The sequence below is a fragment of the Eucyclogobius newberryi genome, unplaced genomic scaffold (assembly GCF_026437365.1).
Source record: "Eucyclogobius newberryi isolate DKJ021-1_F unplaced genomic scaffold, fEucNew1.0.hap1 SCAF_1, whole genome shotgun sequence".
NCBI classification, from domain to species: Eukaryota; Metazoa; Chordata; class Actinopteri; order Gobiiformes; family Gobiidae; genus Eucyclogobius; species Eucyclogobius newberryi.
Window position 1 is genome coordinate 33,041,745 of NW_027315723.1, and position 25,743 is coordinate 33,067,487.

At 42.5% G+C, this 25,743-nt stretch overlaps 1 protein-coding gene across 1 annotated transcript in view; it reads left to right on the plus strand.

Annotated features, from left to right (window-relative positions):
- Nucleotides 1-845: 845 nt before the first annotated feature.
- Nucleotides 846-25,743, plus strand: part of emilin1a (elastin microfibril interfacer 1a) — a 60,236-nt gene continuing 35,338 nt past the window's right edge. The window contains exon 1 of the mRNA XM_072443972.1: nt 846-1,042. Coding sequence (XP_072300073.1) covers nt 918-1,042 — 125 coding nt within the window. The 5' untranslated portion in view covers nt 846-917. The remainder of the gene's footprint in view (nt 1,043-25,743) is intronic.

The following is a 25,743-nucleotide window of genomic DNA, read 5'->3' on the forward strand; positions in this document are numbered from 1 at the left end:
TATAGACTTTGGCTCTTGTTTACATGTATGGTTGCTAGGTAACAGTTGTGGAATCACCTCTATCTCTGTCATGTCTGCAGCTAATGTACAACCAGGAAGTAACAATAAAAACCTCACAAAAAATGGTCAAACTGGGGAAAAAATAGGGAACATTTTTACATTTTTATATAATCATGTCAAATAGGCTTATTTCCTCTTGTCATATTTTGAAATGCAGGTACCACAACAAATCCCTCAATTATTTTTTTTTATTTTCCCCTCTTTGAATGGCATTTAACTTTTACGCACTTTGGATGGTGTTTTTTGCTCAAATTACTCTGGCAGTTCAACAGAAGCTAACAGTTCCAACCAGCTTTCATTTGAATGGAACACACACACACACAGACACAGACACACACACACGCACACACAGACACACACACACACACACACAGACACAGACACACACACACGCACACACAGACACACACACACACACACACACACACACACACACACACACACAGACACACACAGACACACACACACACACACACACACACAGACAGACACACACACACACACACACAGACACACACACACACACACACACACACAGACAGACACACACACACACACACGAGGAGGAGGAGGAGGAGGAGGAGAAGGGGGGACGGAGGTCTGGTTGGGCACGGGACAGAAAAGTTTCCAGCTCGTGCTTCAGTCCCGCAGCAGCTCCGGACGCGCGCGCATCACGTCCCGCTCCCACCGCGCTCCTTCTTTACCTCTGACATGCACTTGACTTGACACCGCCAGGATCCTTCATTTTTCACCTCAATGGCTTTACCTTCGCGTCGCTGCAGCTGATTATCTGGACTAATTCATGGACCAAATGAAAAGTTGTTAATTAGAGTGAAAGTCGTAGAGTCCGCGCGGGGATGGAGATGGAGACGCTCTTTTACCTGGTCGCGCTCACGTTTGCCCGGGAGTGTTGGGGTCTGGGCTACACCGACACCGGAGTGCAGAACTACCAAACCGGACAACGTGCCGCCAGTCGCCACAGGTAACCGGAGCACGCACGCACGCACGCACGCACGCACGCACGCACGCACGCACGCACGGAGAGCGCACGTGTGGAGCGTTTACGCACAGGGACGCGCCCTCATGTGTGTGTTGTGTTGTGTGCGCCTCTTTGAAAGTAAATTGCAGCATTTTTGTTGGAAGAAACGTGTTATGAACTGTTTTTTTGTTTTTTTTAATGAAGTGGGGTCGTAACTAAACTGACCTCTGGTGCTTCAAAGATGATCTGGAGCCTCTCAGGGGCCGCAGTGGCTTTGGTCAGGTTATTATTAAGAAATGTCAAGCAGTGAAGCGGCTGGACACGTTTTTATCCAAGATCAATATTCATAATAGGCTATTTGTCTCCTATGGGCAAAGTTATGGCTCTACCAGTCAGTCACATGGCATCTTATTGAAATACTATAACTTTACATTTATTACACTCATAGCCTGGTTGCCCATGGGTTTGATGAGAAATTGCTATCACTACTAACTATTTATAACACAATATTCAATTTTTATTTTTTAATCTTTTGGGAAAAAGTCCTCATAATGTTGCAAAAAACAGGAAGCATGTATGTTTTATGAAAGTTGTCTAATTAAACTAAATAAATACTTTAAGTTTAAAGTTGTCGTTCTGGGCTTTACATAAATCAGAGATCTGAACTTGAGAGTTTTAAGTGACTTGGACTCAAATCAGAATTGAGTCTTGATTTGAAAATGGACCAAGACTTGGCTCATGACTTGATTCAGGGCTTGATTCTTCCTTTCAAAAAGTGCTGAGACAATAGTCTTCTCTTTACAGTTATAGTTCTATTTTGAGTGTTTATTTCACAGGAGCAAACGGCCACTTCTCTATTCGAGACTGTTGGGGACTATTTATGTTTATTTTTTTAAAGAAGGACTTTTAACATTATTCAAATACATTCCAAAAATACAAGCTGTATTATAAGACTTGCACTGAATTGAAACTGAAATCATTGGACTTGACTCTGACTTGTGAGCCACTGATTAAGGACTTGACTCGGACTTGATGCCAAAGACTCGAGGCCTGTGAGTTCCTGGTCCCACCACTGACTGGACCCACAAAATGCCTCATGGGACAAACCTTTTAGTTGCTGACGTGCACATAAAGACCTTTGTACTGTTATCCGTTCAAACATAATGAACAAAAATGATCATGACTCATTTGCTCATAAACTCTTCCCATTTCCAAAGAAAATAACAGTAGGGTTTCTCAATCTGTGGAACCGATCGGCCATCACACACTGGCTTCTTCTGATCCAGCACAAGCTCTTGTTTAGTTTGTACATCATATTTCAGACAGTTAGTTTGGTTCACTTGACCTTTTGTCCCTTTTCGTTCTGACACAGTTTGGACTTGGTTGAGTCCTAGTTTACATCTGGTTTAGGCCTGATTTAGACACATTTTAGTCCTGTTTTAGTCTTGGTCCTTTTCAGAAGCAGGAGCGAGATGTTTAAGAATGTCCCACTCTGTGAATTGACCGTCTCTGGTTCATTCTGGTCTCTGGGTTGCTGATCTCCATGGAGAAGGATGTGGTGTTTGTGCCGCCTCCCGCTCGCCTCCGTGTTGTTCTACGGCGGCTAATGTGCTCTGGCCGATGTCAGTTTACAAATGGAGCGTTGCAGCTGCATGAGAAGTGAACTGAGGACTAATGATCTCCACATTCACCATAGTCCGAGCTGCATTAACCTTTACCTGTTCAGAGGAGCATCTCGAAGCTTCTCAGCCGGCGCTTTGAGGGCCACATGTTTCTGTTATGGTGACACACTGGAGTCTTCACGTCACATTTAGTGAAGTATTTATTCATTTTCAGAGGTTTAGTCCTAGTTTTGACGTCCGTTTGTTCTGTTAGGTTTAAACTGTGTAGACTTGTTTCAGTGGCAGCTTAAGCTACAGTTATTGTCCCTGTTTTGGCTCAGTTTCATTTACTCAGGGGACAATAAAGTTGATTCTTATCTATTCAGTATTGTTTTTGACCTGCTTTAGTCAAGTCCGGTTTTAGACGTGGTTTGGTTTTAATTTAGTCCAGCATTTGCCCTGATTAGGCATTAATACTAGTTTAAATCATGTAGTTTTTGTTCTGGCTCCTATTTGACCTGGTTTGGTTTAATGCAGTGGTGGAAGAAGTACTGGCACTCAAGTTTGTCTAGATACAAAGGCAAAAAAAAATGTTTACTGATTTTTATGCAGATTTTTTGTGAATTGTTACCGGTAATCTAATTTAAATAATGATTTTTATGTCATTATTTGTCAAAACCAGGTCTGAAACTCAAAATCTTGATGTAGCATGTCACCATGGCTATTTCAGATGGTCTCAAACCTACAGAAAAGAACTTTAATTTAAAATATTTAATCGAGTAGAAAGTACAGATATCTGCTCTCAAATATTGTAAAGTATTTGATATAAAATTAACTAGTGCAGATATCTTTATTTTACTTTCCTTGATGTGTAAGTGCTGTTTTAGTTCTTTTCCTCTGTATCTACCTCTGTATCTTCCTGCGTTGCATCAATGAAATTTCCCCATGTGGGACAATAAAGGAATATCTTATCTTATCTTAATAGCCTGTACAGTAAAGGTTCATTTTCACAGTGAAGTAGCTGTAATGGATGACAATGGCAGCGAACATTCTGCAGAAGTCTGAGTAAAAGTTGGAGTAATTCAGGAACTGACGCGTTCTTCTGAATAAGTGGGGAGTGTGGATGATTCAGGGGCCCCCGTTTCAAGAGAAAGTCTTTCAGGGATTACACATATTTACTGTTCTACTAGGGCCTCTACTCAGGAACTCTGTGGGGCCCGAACACTTGAGCTGCTCTTCCATCTGCTTTTAAGCATCCAAAACTCATTCCAACAGGACTGAGCTGGAAAACATGTCACGTGGAATAAGTTCGGCGTCACAATATCTGCAGGATCGGGGTTTTTTTCCGAGTAAAGGTTGAAGCTTGACATCCAATAACGTGGCTTGAAGTTACCGTTAAATTCTTCTGACACTTTTACAATAACTGCTCGCCCATGACGTTGAGCAGAGTTTTCATTCTAAATAATTTGGTCAGTTAGTAGTTTTTTTCAAGCATCAGTTTTATTGCCATTGTCAGCGAACACAAACAGCGTAACATGAAACGACGCATAACAATACAAAAAAAGGCATGAATAACACAGTGTTACAAAAAAAAGACTTAAATACTAAATATATACAGCATGGGCAGAACAAAAGTGCAAAACCACCAGCTTTTGTTATCGAGATGTTCATTGTATTTGCAGCAAACCTTAATCAAGTTCACCAACACATTTCTTTTGAGTATTATGTCATATTATTCCATCTGAATTATTTCTTACGATCAGTGAAGAAAACCAGTTCATACAGACCACATTGAAATACTGTAACATTGCTTCGGATCAACATGAGATAAAAGAAGAAATGCAATGAAGCCCCCTTTTTATTACATTTAATCGATCGTAATTCAACTGCAAATAACAAGACCAAACACATTCACTCAACATTTGAACTTGAAAAGCCAGGGTTTGATCAGAAGCCGCTGTAGAATGAAAACCGTGTGGTGTCGGTGGTGGCACTGGCTGCTAATGTTGTGTTTGAGCAGCACATGTATGTTTTTACTGTGGTTCTGTCGCCCCTGACTGTGTTATTAGCATGTAATTGAGCCATAGCCTGCGGGACCACTTTAGATGACCCCCAACCACCACCACACACACACCCAACACACATCCAAACGTGAAAGGAAGTTTACTGTTTAACATCTGGTCGGCCTGAATATATTCACTTAAGTCTGAATTATAAAACCCTGGCTCTGCTCAACAACTAAAGCATTGTTGGAACAGAGTCAGTGCTTCAACGTACTATAAAATACAAACATTTCCATACAACCCTCTTCTGCAAACTTTTAGTGGGAAAATAATAGCGTAGAATATCTTAAATATAGGAGATACTGTATATCTGGCCAAGAGTGGATAAATACTAACAACCAACAATTAGGTTTAACTAGTAACTGGTTCAGTTCTTTAAAACTCACACATTACTTGAACCTCTAAATATAACCAAAGAATGTAATACAAATGGTCCTACTAAGTCAGTTCAAAGTCCATATGACACATTAGGCCGCACTTTTCCAAAAAACAAAGGGAATAGGATTATATTTAAGATTTTATACCAAACATTTTGCCCTTTTTTTCCTCCAATTTGGCAATGTTGGTGATGTTTATGATGTCACTTCCTGGTTGGACATGGGCAGCAAATATGACGCACGTAGAGGTAATTCCACAACTGTCACTTTACCAGATTGTAAACAAAGGCCAAAGTCTATTTAAATCATACTATAGTGTTGATTTGACAAATAATTACTCCTGACAACACATAAAAAGGTGTAAGTTGCATGTATATTCTGAGGTAAAGAGGTATTCTGTGGTAGAACTCTACACTACTCTGCACTACTTCCTGTAATTTTCATCTTGACTGATGAAAAACTATGATGATTATTTAAAACAGGGAATATCTCACAATATCTTAATTGGAAAAAGCATGAGAACCGTCATATGGACTTTAAACCTACCAAAGCCAGGGGTGTAGCATGAAAGCTTTCTTCTGAGCCCTGGGTGCAAACCATCTTAGTGGGCCCACCTTACATAATTATGCACATTACAGACATATTCGAGTAACTTTTAACCCCCAACCCAAGCCTGAACTGAAATAAGCATTTAAAATTGTTTGTCAAACAGACATGTAAAAACATAGCTAGTCCGGTAAGAGTCTTATTTACAATGAACCAGTTAACAAACCTTTCCCAAAGCCCTAAACTTAACCAAATGACTTGGCCCTAAACCAACCCCTAATCCAAACCCCAACCATTGTGGAAACAAATCAATTATAAACATGGAGTTTCCGTGGCAGAACCAAGCAGCCGTCATTTTAAGCCAATGGGCCAATGGACGCCAGTTTAACCTTTAATAGCTGGTTCACAGTCCACTGAACATGCGCAGTAGTGCTCTTCTACATGAGCATGTGCGAGGAGCGCGGCTTGCATACCACGTGACCACTCTGACCAATCAGAGCAAGAGCTGCTAGAGCGTAGCAGAGCGAGTCCAAACTAAAGATTAAAAAGACATTTGGACTGAAGGATTTTCAACATGATCTGGAAAAAAAGCACAAATCTGACCTTTGTTAAAGCTGTAGGTGGCCTGTCAACCGAGCACTTTGTTTTTGTATTGTGCTTTGTTAGCAACTCTATCCACATATTTTAATAGACCAATGGTTATCTGTTAGCATTAGCCCCCCCAAAAAGTTATACATACTCCAGAGTGTGTTGGCTCGTACCAACCACATCTAAGTGAAGTTAAAGCCTTGTTAGAAGTCACTGTCAAGTGTGTAAACCTTTTGATGTTTAAATTTAGGTATTAATTAGTGTGTAAAGCTGTCATCCGAGCTAAAGGCAATTTACTTCAAGTTGAGATTTGTTGAGACTTGTGAGCTTCTAATGACCAATAAACATCCTCTTTTACATGTTACTGGTGAGGAGACAAGACAAGTACCATGAAAGTAACTTTAATACGGGGATTGTCTTCACCATTTATTTGTATTTGACGGAACGCTTGGTTTAACGTAACTCAAGTTAGCATCGGCCAAGTGATCGGGCAGAAACAGAGACTTTTGTGTCTATGATGACCATTAATGTGTATATTCTGTAAAAGTCTAATTATTAATGTTTTTTTGTTTCACTTTTGGGTTAGTCCAGCATTTGTCCCAATTCGTCAACTGATTCAGTCTTGATTTGTATCTACTTGTTAATCCTTGTTTGTTAGCATTGCCCTCCATGACTTGACCCAGACGTTTTGAATGGATAAGTGACAGCTTATCTTATGTGTGGTATGTGAGCATGTGTAATGCTGCATGTGTTGTGTGATTAGTCTGTATGTGAGCGCGTGTAATGCTGCATGTGTTGTGTGATTAGTCTGTATGTGAGCGCGTGTAATGCCGCATGTGTTGTGTGATTAGTCTGTATGTGAGCGCGTGTAATGCTGCATGTGTTGTGTGATTAGTCTGTATGTGAGCGCGTGTAATGCTGCATGTGTTGTGTGATTAGTCTGTATGTGAGCGCGTGTAATGCCGCATGTGTTGTGTGATTAGTCTGTATGTGAGCGCGTGTAATGCTGCATGTGTTGTGTGATTAGTCTGTATGTGAGCGCGTGTAATGCTGCATGTGTTGTGTGATTAGTCTGTATGTGAGCGCGTGTAATGCTGCATGTGTTGTGTGATTAGTCTGTATGTGAGCACGTGTAATGCTGCATGTGTTGTGTGATTAGTCTGTATGTGAGCGTGTGTAATGCTGCATGTGTTGTGTGATTAGTCTGTATGTGAGCACGTGTAATGCTGCATGTGTTGTGTGATTAGTCTGTATGTGAGCGCGTGTAATGCTGCATGTGTTGTGTGATTAGTCTGTATGTGAGCGCGTGTAATGCTGCATGTGTTGTGTGATTAGTCTGTATGTGAGCGCGTGTAATGCTGCATGTGTTGTGTGATTAGTCTGTATGTGAGCGCGTGTAATGCTGCATGTGTTGTGTGATTAGTCTGTATGTGAGCACATGTAATGCTGCATGTGTTGTGTGATTAGCCTGTATGTGAGCGTGTGTAATGCTGCATGTGCTGTGTGATTAGTCTGTATGTGAGCGCGTGTAATGCTGCATGTGTTGTGTGATTAGCCTGTATGTGAGCGTGTGTAATGCTACATGTGTTGTGTGATTAGTCTGTATGTGAGCGCGTGTAATGCTGCATGTGTTGTGTGATTAGCCTGTATGTGAGCGTGTGTAATGCTACATGTGTTGTGTGATTAGTCTGTATGTGAGCGCGTGTAATGCTGCATGTGTTGTGTGATTAGTCTGTATGTGAGCGCGTGTAATGCTGCATGTGTTGTGTGATTAGTCTGTATGTGAGCGCGTGTAATGCTGCATGTGTTGTGTGATTAGTCTGTATGTGAGCACGTGTAATGCTGCATGTGTTGTGTGATTAGTCTGTATGTGAGCGCGTGTAATGCTGCATGTGTTGTGTGATTAGTCTGTATGTGAGCGCCTGTAATGCTGCATGTGTTGTGTGATTAGTCTGTATGTGAGCGCGTGTAATGCTGCATGTGTTGTGTGATTAGTCTGTATGTGAGCACGTGTAATGCTGCATGTGTTGTGTGATTAGTCTGTATGTGAGCGCGTGTAATGCTGCATGTGTTGTATGATTAGTCTGTATGTGAGCGCGTGTAATGCTGCATGTGTTGTGTGATTAGTCTGTATGTGAGCGCGTGTAATGCTGCATGTGTTGTGTGATTAGTCTGTATGTGAGCATGTGTAATGCTGCATGTGTTGTGTGATTACTCTGTATGTGAGCGCGTGTAATGCTACATGTGTTGTGTGATTAGTCTGTATGTGAGCGCGTGTAATGCTGCATGTGTTGTGTGATTAGTCTGTATGTGAGCGCGTGTAATGCTGCATGTGTTGTGTGATTAGTCTGTATGTGAGCGCGTGTAATGCTGCATGTGCTGTGTGATTAGTCTGTATGTGAGCGCGTGTAATGCTGCATGTGTTGTGTGATTAGTCTGTATGTGAGCGCGTGTAATGCTGCATGTGTTGTGTGATTAGTCTGTATGTGAGCGCGTGTAATGCCGCATGTGTTGTGTGATTAGTCTGTATGTGAGCGCGTGTAATGCCGCATGTGTTGTGTGATTAGTCTGTATGTGAGCGCGTGTAATGCCGCATGTGTTGTGTGATTAGTCTGTATGTGAGCGCGTGTAATGCGCATGTGTTGTGTGATTAGTCTGTATGTGAGCGCGTGTAATGCTGCATGTGTTGTGTGATTAGTCTGTATGTGAGCGCGTGTAATGCTGAATGTGTTGTGTGATTAGTCTGTATGTGAGCGCGTGTAATGCTGCATGTGTTGTGTGATTAGTCTGTATGTGAGCGCGTGTAATGCTGCATGTGTTGTGTGATTAGTCTGTATGTGAGCATGTGTAATGCTGCATGTGTTGTGTGATTAGTCTGTATGTGAGCGCATGTAATGCTGCATGTGTTGTGTGATTAGTCTGTATGTGAGCACGTGTAATGCTGCATGTGTTGTGTGATTAGTCTGTAGGTGAGCGCGTGTAATGCTGCATGTGTTGTGTGATTAGTCTGTATGTGAGCGCGTGTAATGCTGCATGTGTTGTGTGATTAGTCTGTATGTGAGCGCGTGTAATGCTGCATGTGTTGTGTGATTAGTCTGTATGTGAGCACGTGTAATGCTGCATGTGTTGTGTGATTAGTCTGTATGTGAGCGCGTGTAATGCTGCATGTGTTGTGTGATTAGTCTGTATGTGAGCACGTGTAATGCTGCATGTGTTGTGTGATTAGTCTGTATGTGAGCGCGTGTAATGCTGCATGTGTTGTGTGATTAGTCTGTATGTGAGCGCGTGTAATGCTGCATGTGTTGTGTGATTAGTCTGTATGTGAGCGCGTGTAATGCTGCATGTGTTGTGTGATTAGTCTGTATGTGAGCACATGTAATGCTGCATGTGTTGTGTGATTAGTCTGTATGTGAGCGCGTGTAATGCTGCATGTGTTGTGTGATTAGTCTGTAGGTGAGCGCGTGTAATGCTGCATGTGTTGTGTGATTAGTCTGTATGTGAGCGCGTGTAATGCTGCATGTGTTGTGTGATTAGTCTGTATGTGAGCGCGTGTAATGCTGCATGTGTTGTGTGATTAGTCTGTATGTGAGCACGTGTAATGCTGCATGTGTTGTGTGATTAGTCTGTATGTGAGCACGTGTAATGCTGCATGTGTTGTGTGATTAGTCTGTATGTGAGCACGTGTAATGCTGCATGTGTTGTGTGATTAGTCTGTATGTGAGCGCGTGTAATGCTGCATGTGTTGTGTGATTAGTCTGTATGTGAGCACGTGTAATGCTGCATGTGTTGTGTGATTAGTCTGTATGTGAGCGCGTGTAATGCTGCATGTGTTGTGTGATTAGTCTGTACTGCAAGTGCATAAGCCTGAGGTATATTGACATAAGCTGCTGGACGCGGGTGAAGCTATAGATACTACTACAATATTCTTGTACTTCATCGTTTGCTTAACATCAACGCCCTGTCTGCACCTTCTGCTGCTGCATCTACATCTGCTGCTTCTGCTTCTGCTTCTGCTTCTACTTCTGCTTCTACTTCTGCCGCTTCTACTTCTGCCGCTTTTACTTCTGCTTCTACTTCTGCCGCTTCTACTTCTGCCGCTTTTACTTCTGCTTCTACTTCTACTTCTACTTCTGCCGCTTTTACTTCTGCTTCTACTTCTACTTCTGCCGCTTTTACTTCTGCTTCTACTTCTACTTATGCTTCTACTTATGCTTCTACTTCTGCCGCTTTTACTTCTGCTTCTACTTCTGCTTCTTCTACTTTTACTTCTGCTTCTACTTCTGCTGCTTTTACTTCTGCTTCTACTTCTGCTTCTGCTTCTGCTTCTACTTCTGCATCTACTTCTACTTCTGCTTCTACTTCTACTTCTTCTACTTCTACTTCCGCTGCTTCTGCTTCTGCTTCTACTTCTGCATCTACTTCTACTTCTACTTCTGCTTCTACTTCTTCTACTTCTACTTCTGCTGCTTCTGCTTCTGCTTCTACTTCTTCTACTTCCACTTCTGCTGCTTCTACTTCTGCTTCTACTTCTGCTGCTTCGACTGGGAGAGACTGGGAGAAAGATGGGATGGAGGAAAAACGAAAGGAAGATAACATTGGCCGAAAGAAAGAGATACACGTGAAGAAAGCTATAGAGAGAGTAAGACAGAGAGGTGTGGTTGAAAGAGAGAGACGTGCGGGAAAGCAACGAGACAGAGAGCGAGAAAGAGGAGTGTGAGCGAGAGCGAGGGAGTGAGGAGGGGGAGTGTGAGTGAGAGCGAGGGAGTGAGGAGGGGGAGTGTGAGTGAGAGCGAGGGAGTGAGGAGGGGGAGTGTGAGTGAGAGCGAGGAAGTGAGGAGGGGGAGTGTGAGTGAGAGCGAGGGAGTGAGGAGGGGGAGTGTGAGTGAGAGCGAGGAAGTGAGGAGGGGGAGTGTGAGTGAGAGCGAGGGAGTGAGGAGGGGGAGTGTGAGTGAGAGCGAGGGAGTGAGGAGGGGGAGTGTGAGTGAGAGCGAGGAAGTGAGGAGGGGGAGTGTGAGTGAGAGCGAGGGAGTGAGGAGGGGGAGTGTGAGTGAGAGCGAGGGAGTGAGGAGGGGGAGTGTGAGTGAGAGCGAGGAAGTGAGGAGGGGGAGTGTGAGTGAGAGCGAGGGAGTGAGGAGGGGGAGTGTGAGTGAGAGCGAGGAAGTGAGGAGGGGGAGTGTGAGTGAGAGCGAGGAAGTGAGGAGGGGGAGTGTGAGTGAGAGCGAGGAAGTGAGGAGGGGGAGTGTGAGTGAGAGCGAGGGAGTGAGGAGGGGGAGTGTGAGTGAGAGCGAGGAAGTGAGGAGGGGGAGTGTGAGCGAGAGCGAGGGAGTGAGGAGGGGGAGTGTGAGCGAGAGCGAGGAAGTGAGGAGGGGGAGTGTGAGCGAGAGCGAGGAAGTGAGGAGGGGGAGTGTGAGTGAGAGCGAGGGAGTGAGGAGGGGGAGTGTGAGTGAGAGCGAGGAAGTGAGGAGGGGGAGTGTGAGTGAGAGCGAGGGAGTGAGGAGGGGGAGTGTGAGCGAGAGCGAGGGAGTGAGGAGGGGGAGTGTGAGTGAGAGCGAGGGAGTGAGGAGGGGAAGTGTGAGTGAGAGCGAGGGAGTGAGGAGGGGGAGTGTGAGTGAGAGCGAGGAAGTGAGGAGGGGGAGTGTGAGTGAGAGCGAGGAAGTGAGAGTGAGGAGGGGGAGTGTGAGTGAGACCGAGGGAGTTAGGAGGGGGAGTGTGAGTGAGAGCGAGGAAGTGAGGAGGGGGAGTATGAGTGAGAGCGAGGAAGTGAGAGTGAGGAGGGGGAGTGTGAGTGAGAGCGAGGAAGTGAGGAGGGGGAGTGTGAGTGAGAGCGAGGAAGTGAGAGTGAGGAGGGGGAGTGTGAGTGAGAGCGAGGAAGTGAGGAGGGGGAGTGTGAGTGAGAGCGAGGAAGTGAGAGTGAGGAGGGGGAGTGTGAGTGAGAGCGAGGGAGTGAGGAGGGGGAGTGTGAGTGAGAGCGAGGAAGTGAGGAGGGGGAGTGTGAGTGAGAGCGAGGAAGTGAGAGTGAGGAGGGGGAGTGTGAGTGAGACCGAGGGAGTTAGGAGGGGGAGTGTGAGTGAGAGCGAGGAAGTGAGGAGGGGGAGTGTGAGTGAGAGCGAGGAAGTGAGAGTGAGGAGGGGGAGTGTGAGTGAGAGCGAGGAAGTGAGGAGGGGGAGTGTGAGTGAGAGCGAGGAAGTGAGAGTGAGGAGGGGGAGTGTGAGTGAGAGCGAGGGAGTGAGGAGGGGGAGTGTGAGTGAGAGCGAGGAAGTGAGGAGGGGGAGTGTGAGTGAGAGCGAGGAAGTGAGAGTGAGGAGGGGGAGTGTAAGCGAGAGCGAGGGAGTGAGGAGGGGGAGTGTGAGTGAGAGCGAGGAAGTGAGGAGGGGGAGTGTGAGTGAGAGCGAGGAAGTGAGAGTGAGGAGGGGGAGTGTGAGTGAGACCGAGGGAGTTAGGAGGGGGAGTGTGAGTGAGAGCGAGGAAGTGAGGAGGGGGAGTGTGAGTGAGAGCGAGGAAGTGAGAGTGAGGAGGGGGAGGGGGAGTGAGAGCGAGGAAGTGAGGAGGGGGAGTGTGAGTGAGAGCGAGGAAGTGAGAGTGAGGAGGGGGAGTGTGAGTGAGAGCGAGGAAGTGAGGAGGGGGAGTGTGAGTGAGAGCGAGGAAGTGAGAGTGAGGAGGGGGAGTGTGAGTGAGAGCGAGGAAGTGAGAGTGAGGAGGGGGAGTGTGAGTGAGAGCGAGGAAGTGAGAGTGAGGAGGGGGAGTGTGAGTGAGAGCGAGGAAGTGAGGAGGGGGAGTGTGAGTGAGAGCGAGGAAGTGAGGAGGGGGAGTGTGAGTGAGAGCGAGGAAGTGAGAGTGAGGAGGGGGAGTGTGAGTGAGAGCGAGGAAGTGAGAGTGAGGAGGGGGAGGCTCTGTGCGGGGCAGAGGATGAAGGATGGACAGGAGGAAATTCAAAAGTGAAAACACGAGGAGTGGAAGTGTTTGAGTCAGATTAGAGATAGAGAGTGAGCTAACGGTCTGCAGTGACTGATTCGTTTTACACCATTAGTCGTATGAAAGGATGAAAGGAATATCTATGAGGAGTTTCAGTTGAGGGAGGCTAAAACCTGCTACACTTTCGACCAAACCTGTGACCAAAACAAACTAATCCAGCCCACTAACTAACCAAAATGTCCAAAATACAACGGTGTCTTAGATTATATAACTATACAGCGGACAAACGCTTAATACGTCTTCTTTAACTAAACTCTGTTGAATGCACATTTGTTACATATGTTTATAAAAGTAGCTGCTGCAGAGAGTGTAGAGTTGACAAAATCCTCCCTCGAGAGATGTTTGGTTCACGTCCCAAAGGAGACGTTAATGAGTCATCCAAAACAACGCGTGCTCCGCCTCAGCTGGTTCCTGTTGATAAGGAGCAAACATTGCTCTATAAAAGGGCACGTGTTTTCACTATTGTTACCTCCATCTACTCGTCAGGGTTCACCTAAAGTTATCAGTGTGACTAGGTTTAGATGCTGCGACTGACTGACCCAGTGAATGAACCGAACCCCATCTTCAGACGGCAGTACATTTGTCAGTTTTATTGAGTGTACACTTTAATCACAGTAATGAGTTGACACGCTCTCAGATCCAGGAGCCACAAAACACTGTGAGAGACAGAAGTACTTTTTAAACACTGTCCGTCCCGAGTCAGGAATGGAAGGGCCCCAAAAAGCCTCCGCCCAAACCAAAATATTGTCATTTTCTCTTTGTTTTTGTATGGTCCATTTTACAGCTCTGCTAATCTTCTGGACTAGATCCAACTGTCCAGAAGGTACTGATTTTGAACAATCTGCCATTGGACTGTATGAGTGTATTTAACATGTCGGAATGACCATCAGTATCACTATAAATATTTACTTGAGCTGCTATGTTGAGTTGCTGTGTAAGTGTGTTTGTGCATGTACATTTATGTATTTACTATTATCTGGTTATTTTTAATTATTTTTTATTCATGTATTTAATTTTTTCTTTACTTATGTATGTGGCCTGGACAGGAACAAGGGAAAGGAGTGGTTAAGTGGGCGGAGTGAAAATGCCTGTCTTAATAAGATAAAGTTAAGATAAGCCTTTATTTGTCCCACAATGGGGAAATTTCAATGTTGCAACACAAAGTAGGCACGGAAGTAAACAATTAATAATATACTCTTATAGAAAAACTCTTTTAATGACATGCGTGTCACCAAATACAAATCAGATCAATACAAAAAGAACATAAACACATTTTACGGCTCTGCATAGTTTGATATCCTCTGCCTCTGTCGGCTTCTCCAAACAACTGTCACAGGATGTTGACAGTGAAATTGCAATTTTTACCCACTGCCAGTTTTAACTTAATGTTGCATTAAAGTTAGCTCAGGCAAAACAAAGCAGCTGTATTCGATTTAGGAGTCGACAATATTGACAAAGATGAAGATCCTGATAACGATATTCAGACAATATCATGTCAATCCAACAGAAATGTGTTAAAACTTGCTATAAATGTACTGGCTGTGTTTAGTTACCAGACAAATGTAAAATGTCTGTCAAATGAATCAGAAAAGTGCAAAAATATCACCTTTTACCCTTTTTTGAAAGTTAGCTTCACTTATTTTTTTACATTCATAATCAGCTCTTTTTGCATTTTTTAAAACTATAAATAAAATGCATTTTGCACATCTTCAAAACAACTTTCACAACATGATCCACATGTCGATATATTTCTCACGTCTAATTCGGTTCTAGTGTTAATAATAAGCCATTTTTGCAACTCCACAGCCCACATGACTCACGTTAAATGAGCGAGGACTGGACTGGAGAGCGGATTACCCTAAAGACTCCCGCCCGCTTTCACACTTAAGCTAATGTTTTGGACACTTGCGCTAAAGATCTGTGTATGGTATTGTAAAAGCAGATGGCAGCTGGCTCTAATCCCTCCAAACCACAACAAACTTAAGTTGTCGCGTCGACCCTCCCGCCTCCCGCACACAAACACATATTCCGGGGTAGAATTCTTTGGGCCGTAGCGGCGGCGTGCCCCCGTGACACGCGCTTGAACCCCTCTGATCTGTTTTGACAGATGTGCAAAGTATTCCATAAGTGGTAAAGGCTGTCGGGGCGCTCGGGGGCGTCAGACGGGGCTCACGTGGAGCTCCTCGACACGTCTACTGCCAAAACGGCTGCCCCGCCCGCTCGCCGGACACTCAGCTGTGGACAGACGGAGGGAATCGGTCCTGAAGTGTTTGGGGACTGAAGCGTTTGGGTTTGTTGTGGTTCTTCTGGGCTCGGACGGTCAAAGGGAGCAGAGGCTTGGATGGTTGGGCTTTTTAATGAGGCTGAAGGAAATGCACTTCCTTTTCCGCTCGGTCGGTTTGAGAGATTTGGAGGTTATTGAGGATATGCTTTAGTTTTAGGGCTGGGCAATGAATACATGAATGAATACATACGTTTGACTATTTTTAGAGTTGAATTGGTGGTGTTTTAAAGGCGGTCTCCTGTTTATGTTCAGGTTTAATGAGTTTTAACTGTGCCACCTGCCACCAAAAAACATCAAAATGACTTCTAATAGTTATCAATGTTGTCAGTCATCGTTATTGGTAAGGGAGAAGTTATTTCTATTGTGATGGTTGGTTTTGAATATAACTTAGACTGGATGTCAAGATGATTAGGTTAATCGATAATTGTGATAATTCAGGTTACAATATCATTGTGACAAGTGTTTTTAATTCAATCTATAGCACAAAAAATAGCCCTAAATGTAAATAACGTTTTTATTATTACTATTTATCTGGCTGTTTTTGTCACATTTAACTTTATTTTGTCCGTCAGAAAGTAAACATTTGTAAAGCTGGTCATAAACTTGAGGAATAATAACGTGTGAGAACACGGGAATGAAAGAAAATTTCAACATTTCACTGTTTGGTCACTCTAAAATGTGTATTGTGACATCCTTACTGGAAACATTAAATATTATAAGGAACGAGATTTGTGCGCCAGAAAGTGAGCAAACACATTTAAATGTATCTTCAGTATTGCCATTAAAGGTGCTGTACCTCTTTTATACCGTCTTAAAACGTGAAAAACTACTTGATTTTAAACCCTTTGCAGCTCCACAGGTATCGCTCACTCACCTAAAGCCTTCTGATCTGCTAACAAACATTAGCATGCTAACTGTGCACTTCCTGGTCCAAGGAGAATAGAAACACTATAGAAATCGATGCAGACAGTGCACAACGGTCTCATTTTCACTCAAACAGATGCTTTTACAACATATTTCCACTGGGGGAAAACAGATTTGACATTTACGTACAGCCCCTTTCATGTAAAATGCTAATAACTCAAAGTTCTCTTTTATCAGCCAGACTTGAGTCACCTGAGTTTATGGTCTTTCGTAGAAACGAAATGACCTGTAGTTTATTGTCTGAGTGTGTCATTGTTGCATTGGCGCCTCCAGTCTCTCGTGTCTTTAAGCACATTTTTACACACTCTTTGACTGGACCACTGAGTAAACGGCAGCTGATTGTTTAGGCGGCTCGCAAAGATAAAGCTACAATGTCCCTGATACTAGCGTTTACCTGAGCCCCACAGTCCTGCACAGTCCTGATACCACACCGGAATTATAGAGACTAAGCAGTGGGACGCATTTCCTCAAATCATGGTGCATTTGTTTGTGAGTAGAAGTCATGGATTTATTGGAGGTGGGAAATATAGCCAAATGTAGATAATATTGTGATTGTTGTTTTGAAGATATGCTAAATTCTAATATTGATTTTATCATTTATAGTAAAAAGAAATGCTACAAAAAGAGCAATAACATTAAAAAATAAAAGTTTATTAGGGTATAAGTTGATATTTATTACCAGCATTTCACATTTGTCTTTTAGATGAACCTGAGCTCATACATTTGAAGACATTTTTTATCACAGTTTTGTTAGAATGATAATGCGATTGACATAATATTGTGTGGCTACCGTTATCGAGATACAAAAACGGTTTTAAATTTCCATGTATTCTTTCTAGAAATGGGAACTTCTTGAATATGATTTATTTTGTGTTTGTATGTGTTACTGGGACATTGGACATAGCAACAGGACACGTGTATCTTCTTCAGTCCTTACTCCACTGTGATTGGTCCACCTGACTGAAGGCTGACCAATAGGATGAGAGGGTGGGTAAAAGTAGAAGGCAAGTGTTCGAGAATGAAACCGAAAATCTAGGACTAGGACATATTGTGCTTTCTTTCTGTGTATTTAGTGTTAAAGTTGAACATTATTTTACACTTTGTTCATTGTAAACCAAAATATTGATCCAAAACGGCTTCATAATAGAAACAGGTCCATTGCCATTGACATTGCAGCTCCCTGTATCAGGCTTCAGTGTTTAAAATGGCTTTGTGACATTCAGGAACCTTTCATTTGTGACCCAGAGTCTGAATATTTGTGTACAGAGCAGTGGGCGGAGACAGGGGGTAGGTGCAAACATACATATCCTGAGCCTTGTAAACAGAACAACTCAGGATTACTCAAACTTTGACTAAGATAATGATGAGGGAACACTATTGTAACATGCTGGTTAAAGTGTTCCATACTATGCCCCCTCTAAGTTTGGACTGCTTCATTTGACCTCATACTTTAGTGTTTTGTGTGTCTTCAGAGGGTTTTGTGGCTCCAGCCTTTTATGGAAGTCAGTGTTCTGGTCGTAACAGATTTATAACTGGGTTCAAGTTTAATAGCAAACCCAAAACAATACAATCTCGCTCTATTTCTTCTTTATTGCTGCAGCAGCCCAAGTGCACTGCTATTTTGAGCTGAGAGACAATATTCTGTGGAGTTATCTAAACAATTTATCTAAAGAAGGGTTTTACGGTGCATTGCACTCTGGGAAGTGAGGCAATTCATGTACAAAGGCTGGGAGTGGAGTGGCTCTCTTTTCCCACATGGACATTAGCATATTTAAAGAGATTTGTTTACTACACTAATTAACAAAGTACGCATAAGTGCAGCGATGGAGCTGGGAGAGGTCCAAGCCCCGGTCAACCAGAGGCTAAGCCTGTTTCAGCCTGAATACAACAGTGTGTGTGTGTGTGTGTATGTGTGTGTGTATGTGTGTGTGTGTGTGTGTATGTGTGTGTGTGTGTGTGTGTGTGTGTGTGTGTATGTATGTGTGTGTGTGTGTGTGTGTGTGTGTTTGTGTGTGTGTGTGTGTGTTTGTGTGTGTGTGTGTGTGTGTTTGTGTGTGTGTTTGTGTGTGTGTGTGTTTGTGTCTATGTGTGTTTGTGTGTGTTTGTGTATGTGTGTGTGTGTTTATGTGTGTGTGTGTTTGTGTGTCTGTGCAGTGTGTGTGTGTTTGTGAAGTTTGTGTTGTGTGTGTGTTGTGCAGTTTGTGTTGTGTGTGTGTGTTTGTGCAGTTTGTGTTGTGTGTTGTGCAGTTTGTGTTGTGTGTTGTGCAGTTTGTGTTGTGTGTGTGTTTGTGCAGTTTGTGTTGTGTGTTGTGCAGTTTGTGTTGTGTGTTGTGCAGTTTGTGTTGTGTGTGTGTTTGTGCAGTTTGTGTTGTGCAGTTTGTGTTGTGTGTTGTGCAGTTTGTGTTCTGTGTGTGTTTGTGCAGTTTGTGTTGTGTGTTGTGCAGTTTGTGTTGTGTGTTGTGCAGTTTGTGTTGTGTGTGTTTGTGCAGTTTGTGTTGTGTGTGTTTGTGCAGTTTGTGTTGTGTGTTGTGCAGTTTGTGTTGTGTGTTGTGCAGTTTGTGTTGTGTGCTGTGGAGTAAATTAAGTCTGTTCAAACACGTGAAAACCATTGAAATGAAGATCATTGATGGTGAAATGGACTTTATAGTTAGCTGTGGCAAATTTGTATTTTTATTTTGTATTATATGTCGTAGTAGTTTGTAATTTATTGACTAGTGGAAATAGCTGCCTTTGTTCATGCTTAGTTTAATACGTCTTATTTACAAGATTATTCAGTTAATTGATCAGGTCACAATATTGTTATAAGAATTAAAGACGAATGGCTATTTTAGACTCGCAATTAAATCTAATCTGTGCTCCACAAATGTAAACCTAAATGTATAGTGCTTTTTGCAGCTGTTACTATCACAATAACGTTATCTTTGACCCTTCAGAAAGTTTGATTTCCTAAAGCTGGCCACAAACTATTGGAAGAGTAAAGTGTTAGAATGAAAGAGTTTGGTGAATCTCGTATAATATCGTGATTTTTCTCCTCTTAATAAACTCAAATCTGGTGTTGTCCTCAGAGCTTTCTGTTTGTAAATGTTCCATAAACTCCTCTACGATGTGTTCTGTGGAAATCTTTTATATTTTGTGACTTTACCAGACTCAGATCAGGTGCCTCTGCTGTGACAACAGCACAAACCCCTGCACCATGTGACTTGTACAGTACAGTATTTATCAGCGGCGAGCCTGGTGGAAGGGAACGCCCGGGTGTGCCCTGTTTGTCGGCCTGTTTCCGCTGTGAAGCTGTTCATGTTCCGGACAGAGGCGTGGGAACTCTATTTATTGTTTTATTAGACAGTAAGTAAGTAAGTAAGTACATTTTATTTGTATAGCACCTTTCGCAGACAGAAGTCACAAAGTGCTTCACAAAACACAGAGTAAATGATAAACGATAAAAACACAAAAATAGTAGATCCAGTCAAACACTAATTACACTAATATATATTGGAACAACTGATCAAATCTAGTGTCATATAGTCTTTGGACTATAGAACTATAGTCGTTAAGACTAAGGAACCTACAGAGATTGAACCGGTCTGAGTAGTTTTCAGACACTTTTTACTTGACAATGTAACTGCATCTTACTTGAGTAAATGTTTTGTAAGTAAACCCTTTGAACATTTGTGTTTCCTGCACCGCTCCTTCAGATGTGATTTTGTTTTTTAAGGGTTTATCCTTTGAAAATACCAGATTTTCTGCTTTATTTTTGGTTTTGCCTGAGTCATTTCTTTGACCATGTACTTCTACTTGAGTGATATTATTATATTTTTCTTTATAATGTCATTTTTTTGGCTGCTGTACTCACCTCTGCTTAACTATTAAAGACAAATTGGTACCATTTTGACATTAAGAGACATAACATTTCTTTGTGAAGTTTAATGAATGAACACATCATCTTTATATTACATTTCTAACCGTGGCATTGATGTTGGGAAACACAGTAGTGAGTAAAAACAGTGAATGTAATCACTACAATATACTTAAAATATACTTAATATAGGTTCCTGTCAGAAGTGGGAGATATACAGTATATAGATATATACATTATCCTCTATAATCAAAACTGAGGTCTCAAAAACAAGCAGACATGTTTTGTGTGACCTCCAAAATATCCAATATTGAAAAACCGGCCAATAATTTCACCAATATTATTACAAAATAGAAGAGCAATGAGGCTAAAAATATATACTCATGTTTACACAATCATGCAACAAATTATTTTGCATCCCAGATAAATACAATCTATCTACAATATATATATATATATATATATATATATATATATATATATATATATATATATATATATATATATATATATATATATATATATATTTTATTTTATTTTTTTATTTTTTTTACTGTTTGTTATTATTTAAGTAAATTTGCAAACTTGACTTTGACTTGAACTAGATTTGTGGGACTTACTATAAACTGAAAAAGTTGAATATCGGTATCAGCCAAATATGGGAACATTTTTTGGCATCGGCTAAAGAAACAAAACTAAACAAACTCCATGTCGCTCGGTCTCGTCTCTGGCCCGAGTGGAAGGAACTGTAAATACAATACAATGAGAAATCCAGGAAATAGTGACACATTTTCCAAGACTGTTGAGTCATGTGGGTAATACGGCACAAACAGGTCAATGTACTGTTTGTGTGCTAATGACTGATTAGCCGTTAGCCGTTAGCCGTTAGCTGTTAGCCGTTAGCCACAGTGACAAACAGTGCGAGACATCAAGGAGAGGTAAACGCTGAAAAAGTCATCAGCGTTTGGTGCAGAGTTGGATGCCGTGGAAGTCGTTGTTGGCGCAGGGGAACGGTGAGGGCTGCCATGTTGGAACAGGAACGAGACTTTTCATAAACCGCAGCGGTGTTGTCTGTCTGGAGATAAATGCTTTTGGACGGCATTGTGCAACATACACTGTTTCAAACTGGCTCTGATTGTGTACAGTATCTGGCAACAACAGTAATGAGTAATGAGTAGTGACAGTAATGAGTATCCCGATATCGATATTCAGATGATATTATGTCAGTCCAAGAGGAACGTGCTGATGTATGACCTTTGGTTTTATTATCAGACAAATGGGAAATGTCTGTAAAATGAATCACAAAAGTGCAGGAATATCACTTTACAACATCACTGTTTTCATTTGTATCTGTATCCGCTCTTTTTGTATTCTTTTATACTAAATTGTCCATCTCCTGCATGAATGTTGTGCTGCATCTAATTATAAAGAATTATATTTAGCGTTAACCCGGAAGAGCTAAATGCAGCGCTCTGATTGGCTGTGCTTGGGTGGTCCACCTCAGTTTTACGTTGCTGTGTGGAAAAAGCAGTTTTGAAGCCGTGCATGAGTAAATATGTAAATATGAATGATCTGCCAAAGCGTTTGAGCTGGTGATGATTTACACAGACTTAGGGTTTCGTGGTGTGAATATCACGTACTCCTGCTTTAGAGTCAAACAACATTGTCATTTGTCGACTGACATTTTATTGAGATTTTAAGGATTTGGCCTTTTTACACTTTTTACTTGAGTTTACTTGCACGTTTTTGCAATCCTGTGACATTATGAGAGCAGTTTGCGTCAGATAATTGGTCAGATTATTGAGACACTTAATGGTTTTGACAGCTTTTGCCCCGCCCACTATTAGTCAATTAATCGGTGCACAGGGCACGACTTTAGCAAAGCCGGTTTTAGTGAGACTAATGACTATTTGCAATCAACTATGCGTCCCATGTTTGACATTCTTCTAGGGGTTATAGTCCTTTAGTTGTTTAGTCAATTAATGGGTCGGTTGTGTCTTTTTTTATTGGTCAACTCATTATTTTGGTGACAGTTTGAAGGATTTACAACAGCAGAAAGGAGAAGGCATCTGATGACTTATCTTGAGATTTGGAAGTGAATTGTGAGTTTAATCTTCTTTTTTACAGATAAATACACTATTTACTATTGTTTTTCTGTATAACTACTTGTAATCGCGTGATCTCCTGTGATCGTGTGGCCTTGTCTGTGCACTTTGAGGACAGATACATGGTCTTTTAATCGACCAAGAACTTCTTTAGCCCTTCTACAGCCCTACATTCATGTTCAGTCAGCTGCTTTTCAGAGTGAGGAAAAATTACGACCGTTGCCATATGAATTGACATTTGAATGAGCAAAAGTACTCAAAATGTCCAGTAAGCTGAAACCCATGAATAGTTTGAATAGATGAGACACTGTTGCTTCTTTAAGAGTCTTCAAACAGGAAGCCAACGTCTGAGAAGTCAAGCAGCTCCTGGAGTGAAGGGTTGTGTCTGAATATTCGCACTTAGCCCGAGTGGGAGGAAGGAGGGATGAGAGGGAGAAAGGGAAGGTATGCTTTAATGCTTTGGACAAAGAAATGACTTAGCGGCGCCTATTGTGGAGGGATCTGTCGTTTAGCCCTGAGAGAGGTCTTTGACAGCGTCCTGAATGGGCTTCATGGAGTGGGAGGAGCTTTGTGTTTGAACTGCGGGACAGAGGTCATGCCCTCCGTCCCCGTCGCTGTAAAGGGACACCGCCGGCCAAAACACACAGAGAAACGGATGGCGGACTCCATGCTCCGGTGGGCGCGTCGCGGGACGGGCGCGGGCTGGAGACACACCGGGTTTAGAGATGGGACGGGTTTCAGCTTTAATGTTATGATTATTGTGAGGAGAAATGTGGCAGATTCAGAGTGCGTTCAGACACAATTCAGTCTAAATCTGGAACTGAACCTGGGCAAGACTAAATCAGGACTATAACAGGATCAAACCAAGTCTACACCATGACTAAAAGGGGCTTAAACCAAGACAAAACCCACTCAGGTGCAAGACAATTATGTGACCATTTAAAATACATTTTCAAGTATGTTTGACATTTTTCCAATTTACTGCATTCACATTTACATAATTGATAATGTTCGAGACATTGGTTTGTTCATGTTTATTTTTCCACCATAGATCGGATAAATCTGATTTCTGGAATTATCAAAATGCCAAGTAAAAAGCTAAATCGGATGTGAGTAATCTGATTTCTTTCTGATTGTTGTTCTTGTTCTGTGCATGTATCAACAGAGAAAACACTAATAAGAAAACGAATGAAGCAAAGTCAAAAAGTTATAGATGTCATTTAAACAAACATAAAATAAAAACCAAGCATTACTTCAAAAACATTTTCTCTTCTCTTCAAAATACGTTTTGTGTGTGTAGACTCAATTATTTGGTTTTCCGATCACTTTTTGCCTGTTTTTAAGGCCATAGCTCATTCTGACATCCATATATCTTCATTGAACTGTATTGCTCCGTAAAAATTGTGTATTTGTAACGCTTTAGCTTTTCTCCAGACCAAGACCTTGACTAAAGACGTCAAGATGGGTCTTTTGGTGCTGCACTTTGGTCGCCTCTTGAAGGATGGTTCAAATGCAGAAGAATCTTTTTCCAACAAGGACAGTAAAGTCTAAAAAAACAACGAAACAATAAATGAAAAACTGAGAAAAGGAAGTCCACAATATTAGTTTGAAGGTAAAAGACTGTGTCTTTTTTCCTGTCCACAAACACTAAACAACTACATACGAAGATAAAAGTTTACAGGGCGATAAAAAGTGTCAGACTGCACAGGACAACAAAGTGCATGTCGTTATGGATTGGACTGTCTGAAAGCATCGTTCAGAAGTGTGAAGTTAACCAGGCAAGAAGATCACCAGCCTCGAGGCTGAGTGAAAGCAAACAAGGTCTACAAGGGTCTTCAGGGTCTACAAAGGTCTTCAGGGTCTACAAAGGTCTTCAGGGTCTACAAGGGTCTTCAGGGTCTACAAGGGTCTTCAGGGTCTACAAAGGTCTTCAGGGTCTACAAGGGTCTTCAGGGTCTACAAGGGTCTTCAGGGTCTACAAAGGTCTTCAGGGTCTACAAAGGTCTTCAGGGTCTACAAAGGTCTTCAGGGTCTACAAGGGTCTTCAGGGTCTACAAAGGTCTTCAGGGTCTACAAGGGTCTTCAGGGTCTACAAGGGTCTTCTGGGTCTACAAGGGTCTTCGGGGTCTACAAGGGTCTTCAGGGTCTACAAAGGTCTTCAGGGTCTACAAGGGTCTTCAGGGTCTACAAGGGTCTTCGGGGTCTACAAGGGTCTTCGGGGTCTACAAAGGTCTTCAGGGTCTACAAGGGTCAGGGTCTACTAGGATCTTCAGGGTCTACAAAGGTCTTCAGGGTCTACAAGGGTCTTCAGGGTCTACAAGGGTCTTTCAGGGTCTACAAAGGTCTTCAGGGTCTACAAGGGTCTTCAGGGTCTACAAAGGTCTTCAGGTGTCTACAAAGGTCTTCAGGGTCTACAAGGGTCTTCAGGGTCTACAAGGGTCTTTCAGGGTCTACAAAGGTCTTCAGGGTCTACAAGGGTCTTCAGGGTCTACAAAGGTCTTCAGGTGTCTACAAGGGTCTTCAGGGTCTACAAAGGTCTTCAGGGTCTACAAAGGTCTTCAGGGTCTACAAGGGTCTTCAGGGTCTGCAAAGGTCTTCAGGGTCTACAAGGGTCTTTCACGGTCTACAAGGATCTTCAGGGTCTACAAAAGTCTTCAGGGTCTACAAGGGTCTTCAGGGTCTACAAAGGTCTTCAGGGTCTACAAAGGTCTTCAGGGTCTACAAGGGTCTTCAGGGTCTACAAAGGTCTTCAGGGTCTACAAAGGTCTTGTCTACAGGGGTCTTCAGGGTCTACAAGGGTCTTTCAGGGTCTACAAGGGTCTTCAGGGTCTACAAAGGTCTTCAGGGTCTACAAGGGTCTTTCAGGTGCAGCAAACAGAACGTGAGTTGGATGGTCATGGAAAAGGGAATTGTTGGTTGAGCCTTTTAAACACTTAAATGGAATCAGTTTATTGCTCTCGTTTCTTAGCATCTCTTGGCCCTTTTTTTGTTGATGGAAGTACATACATTTGTATCTGAAGAGAATATTGTTTATCGAATGGATTAAATTTAGTCTTTGGGCCGACGAAAGTAAAAGGAGAAATGTGTAGGTTAAGTTTGACCTTTAATTCCATAGTCTAAGAAGAAGAGCAGTCTGTACAGACGGCAGGACTCCAACGAGCAATAATACAAACAAGTAGCTCTCCCACTTTATTCTATTTGCGTACACTGAGCATCCATGTGATACAACAAATGTCTTGGTAAAGGCAAATAAAATAACTTGGGATCTACAGTCGCTGTGTTATTTTTATACATGCCAAAGTCACAGAAGCAGTTGCATTGCAGAGCTTCTCAAAATTGTGGGTTTAACCAACAAAAGGTCATTGTTAAATACAGTTCACAGGAAATAAGC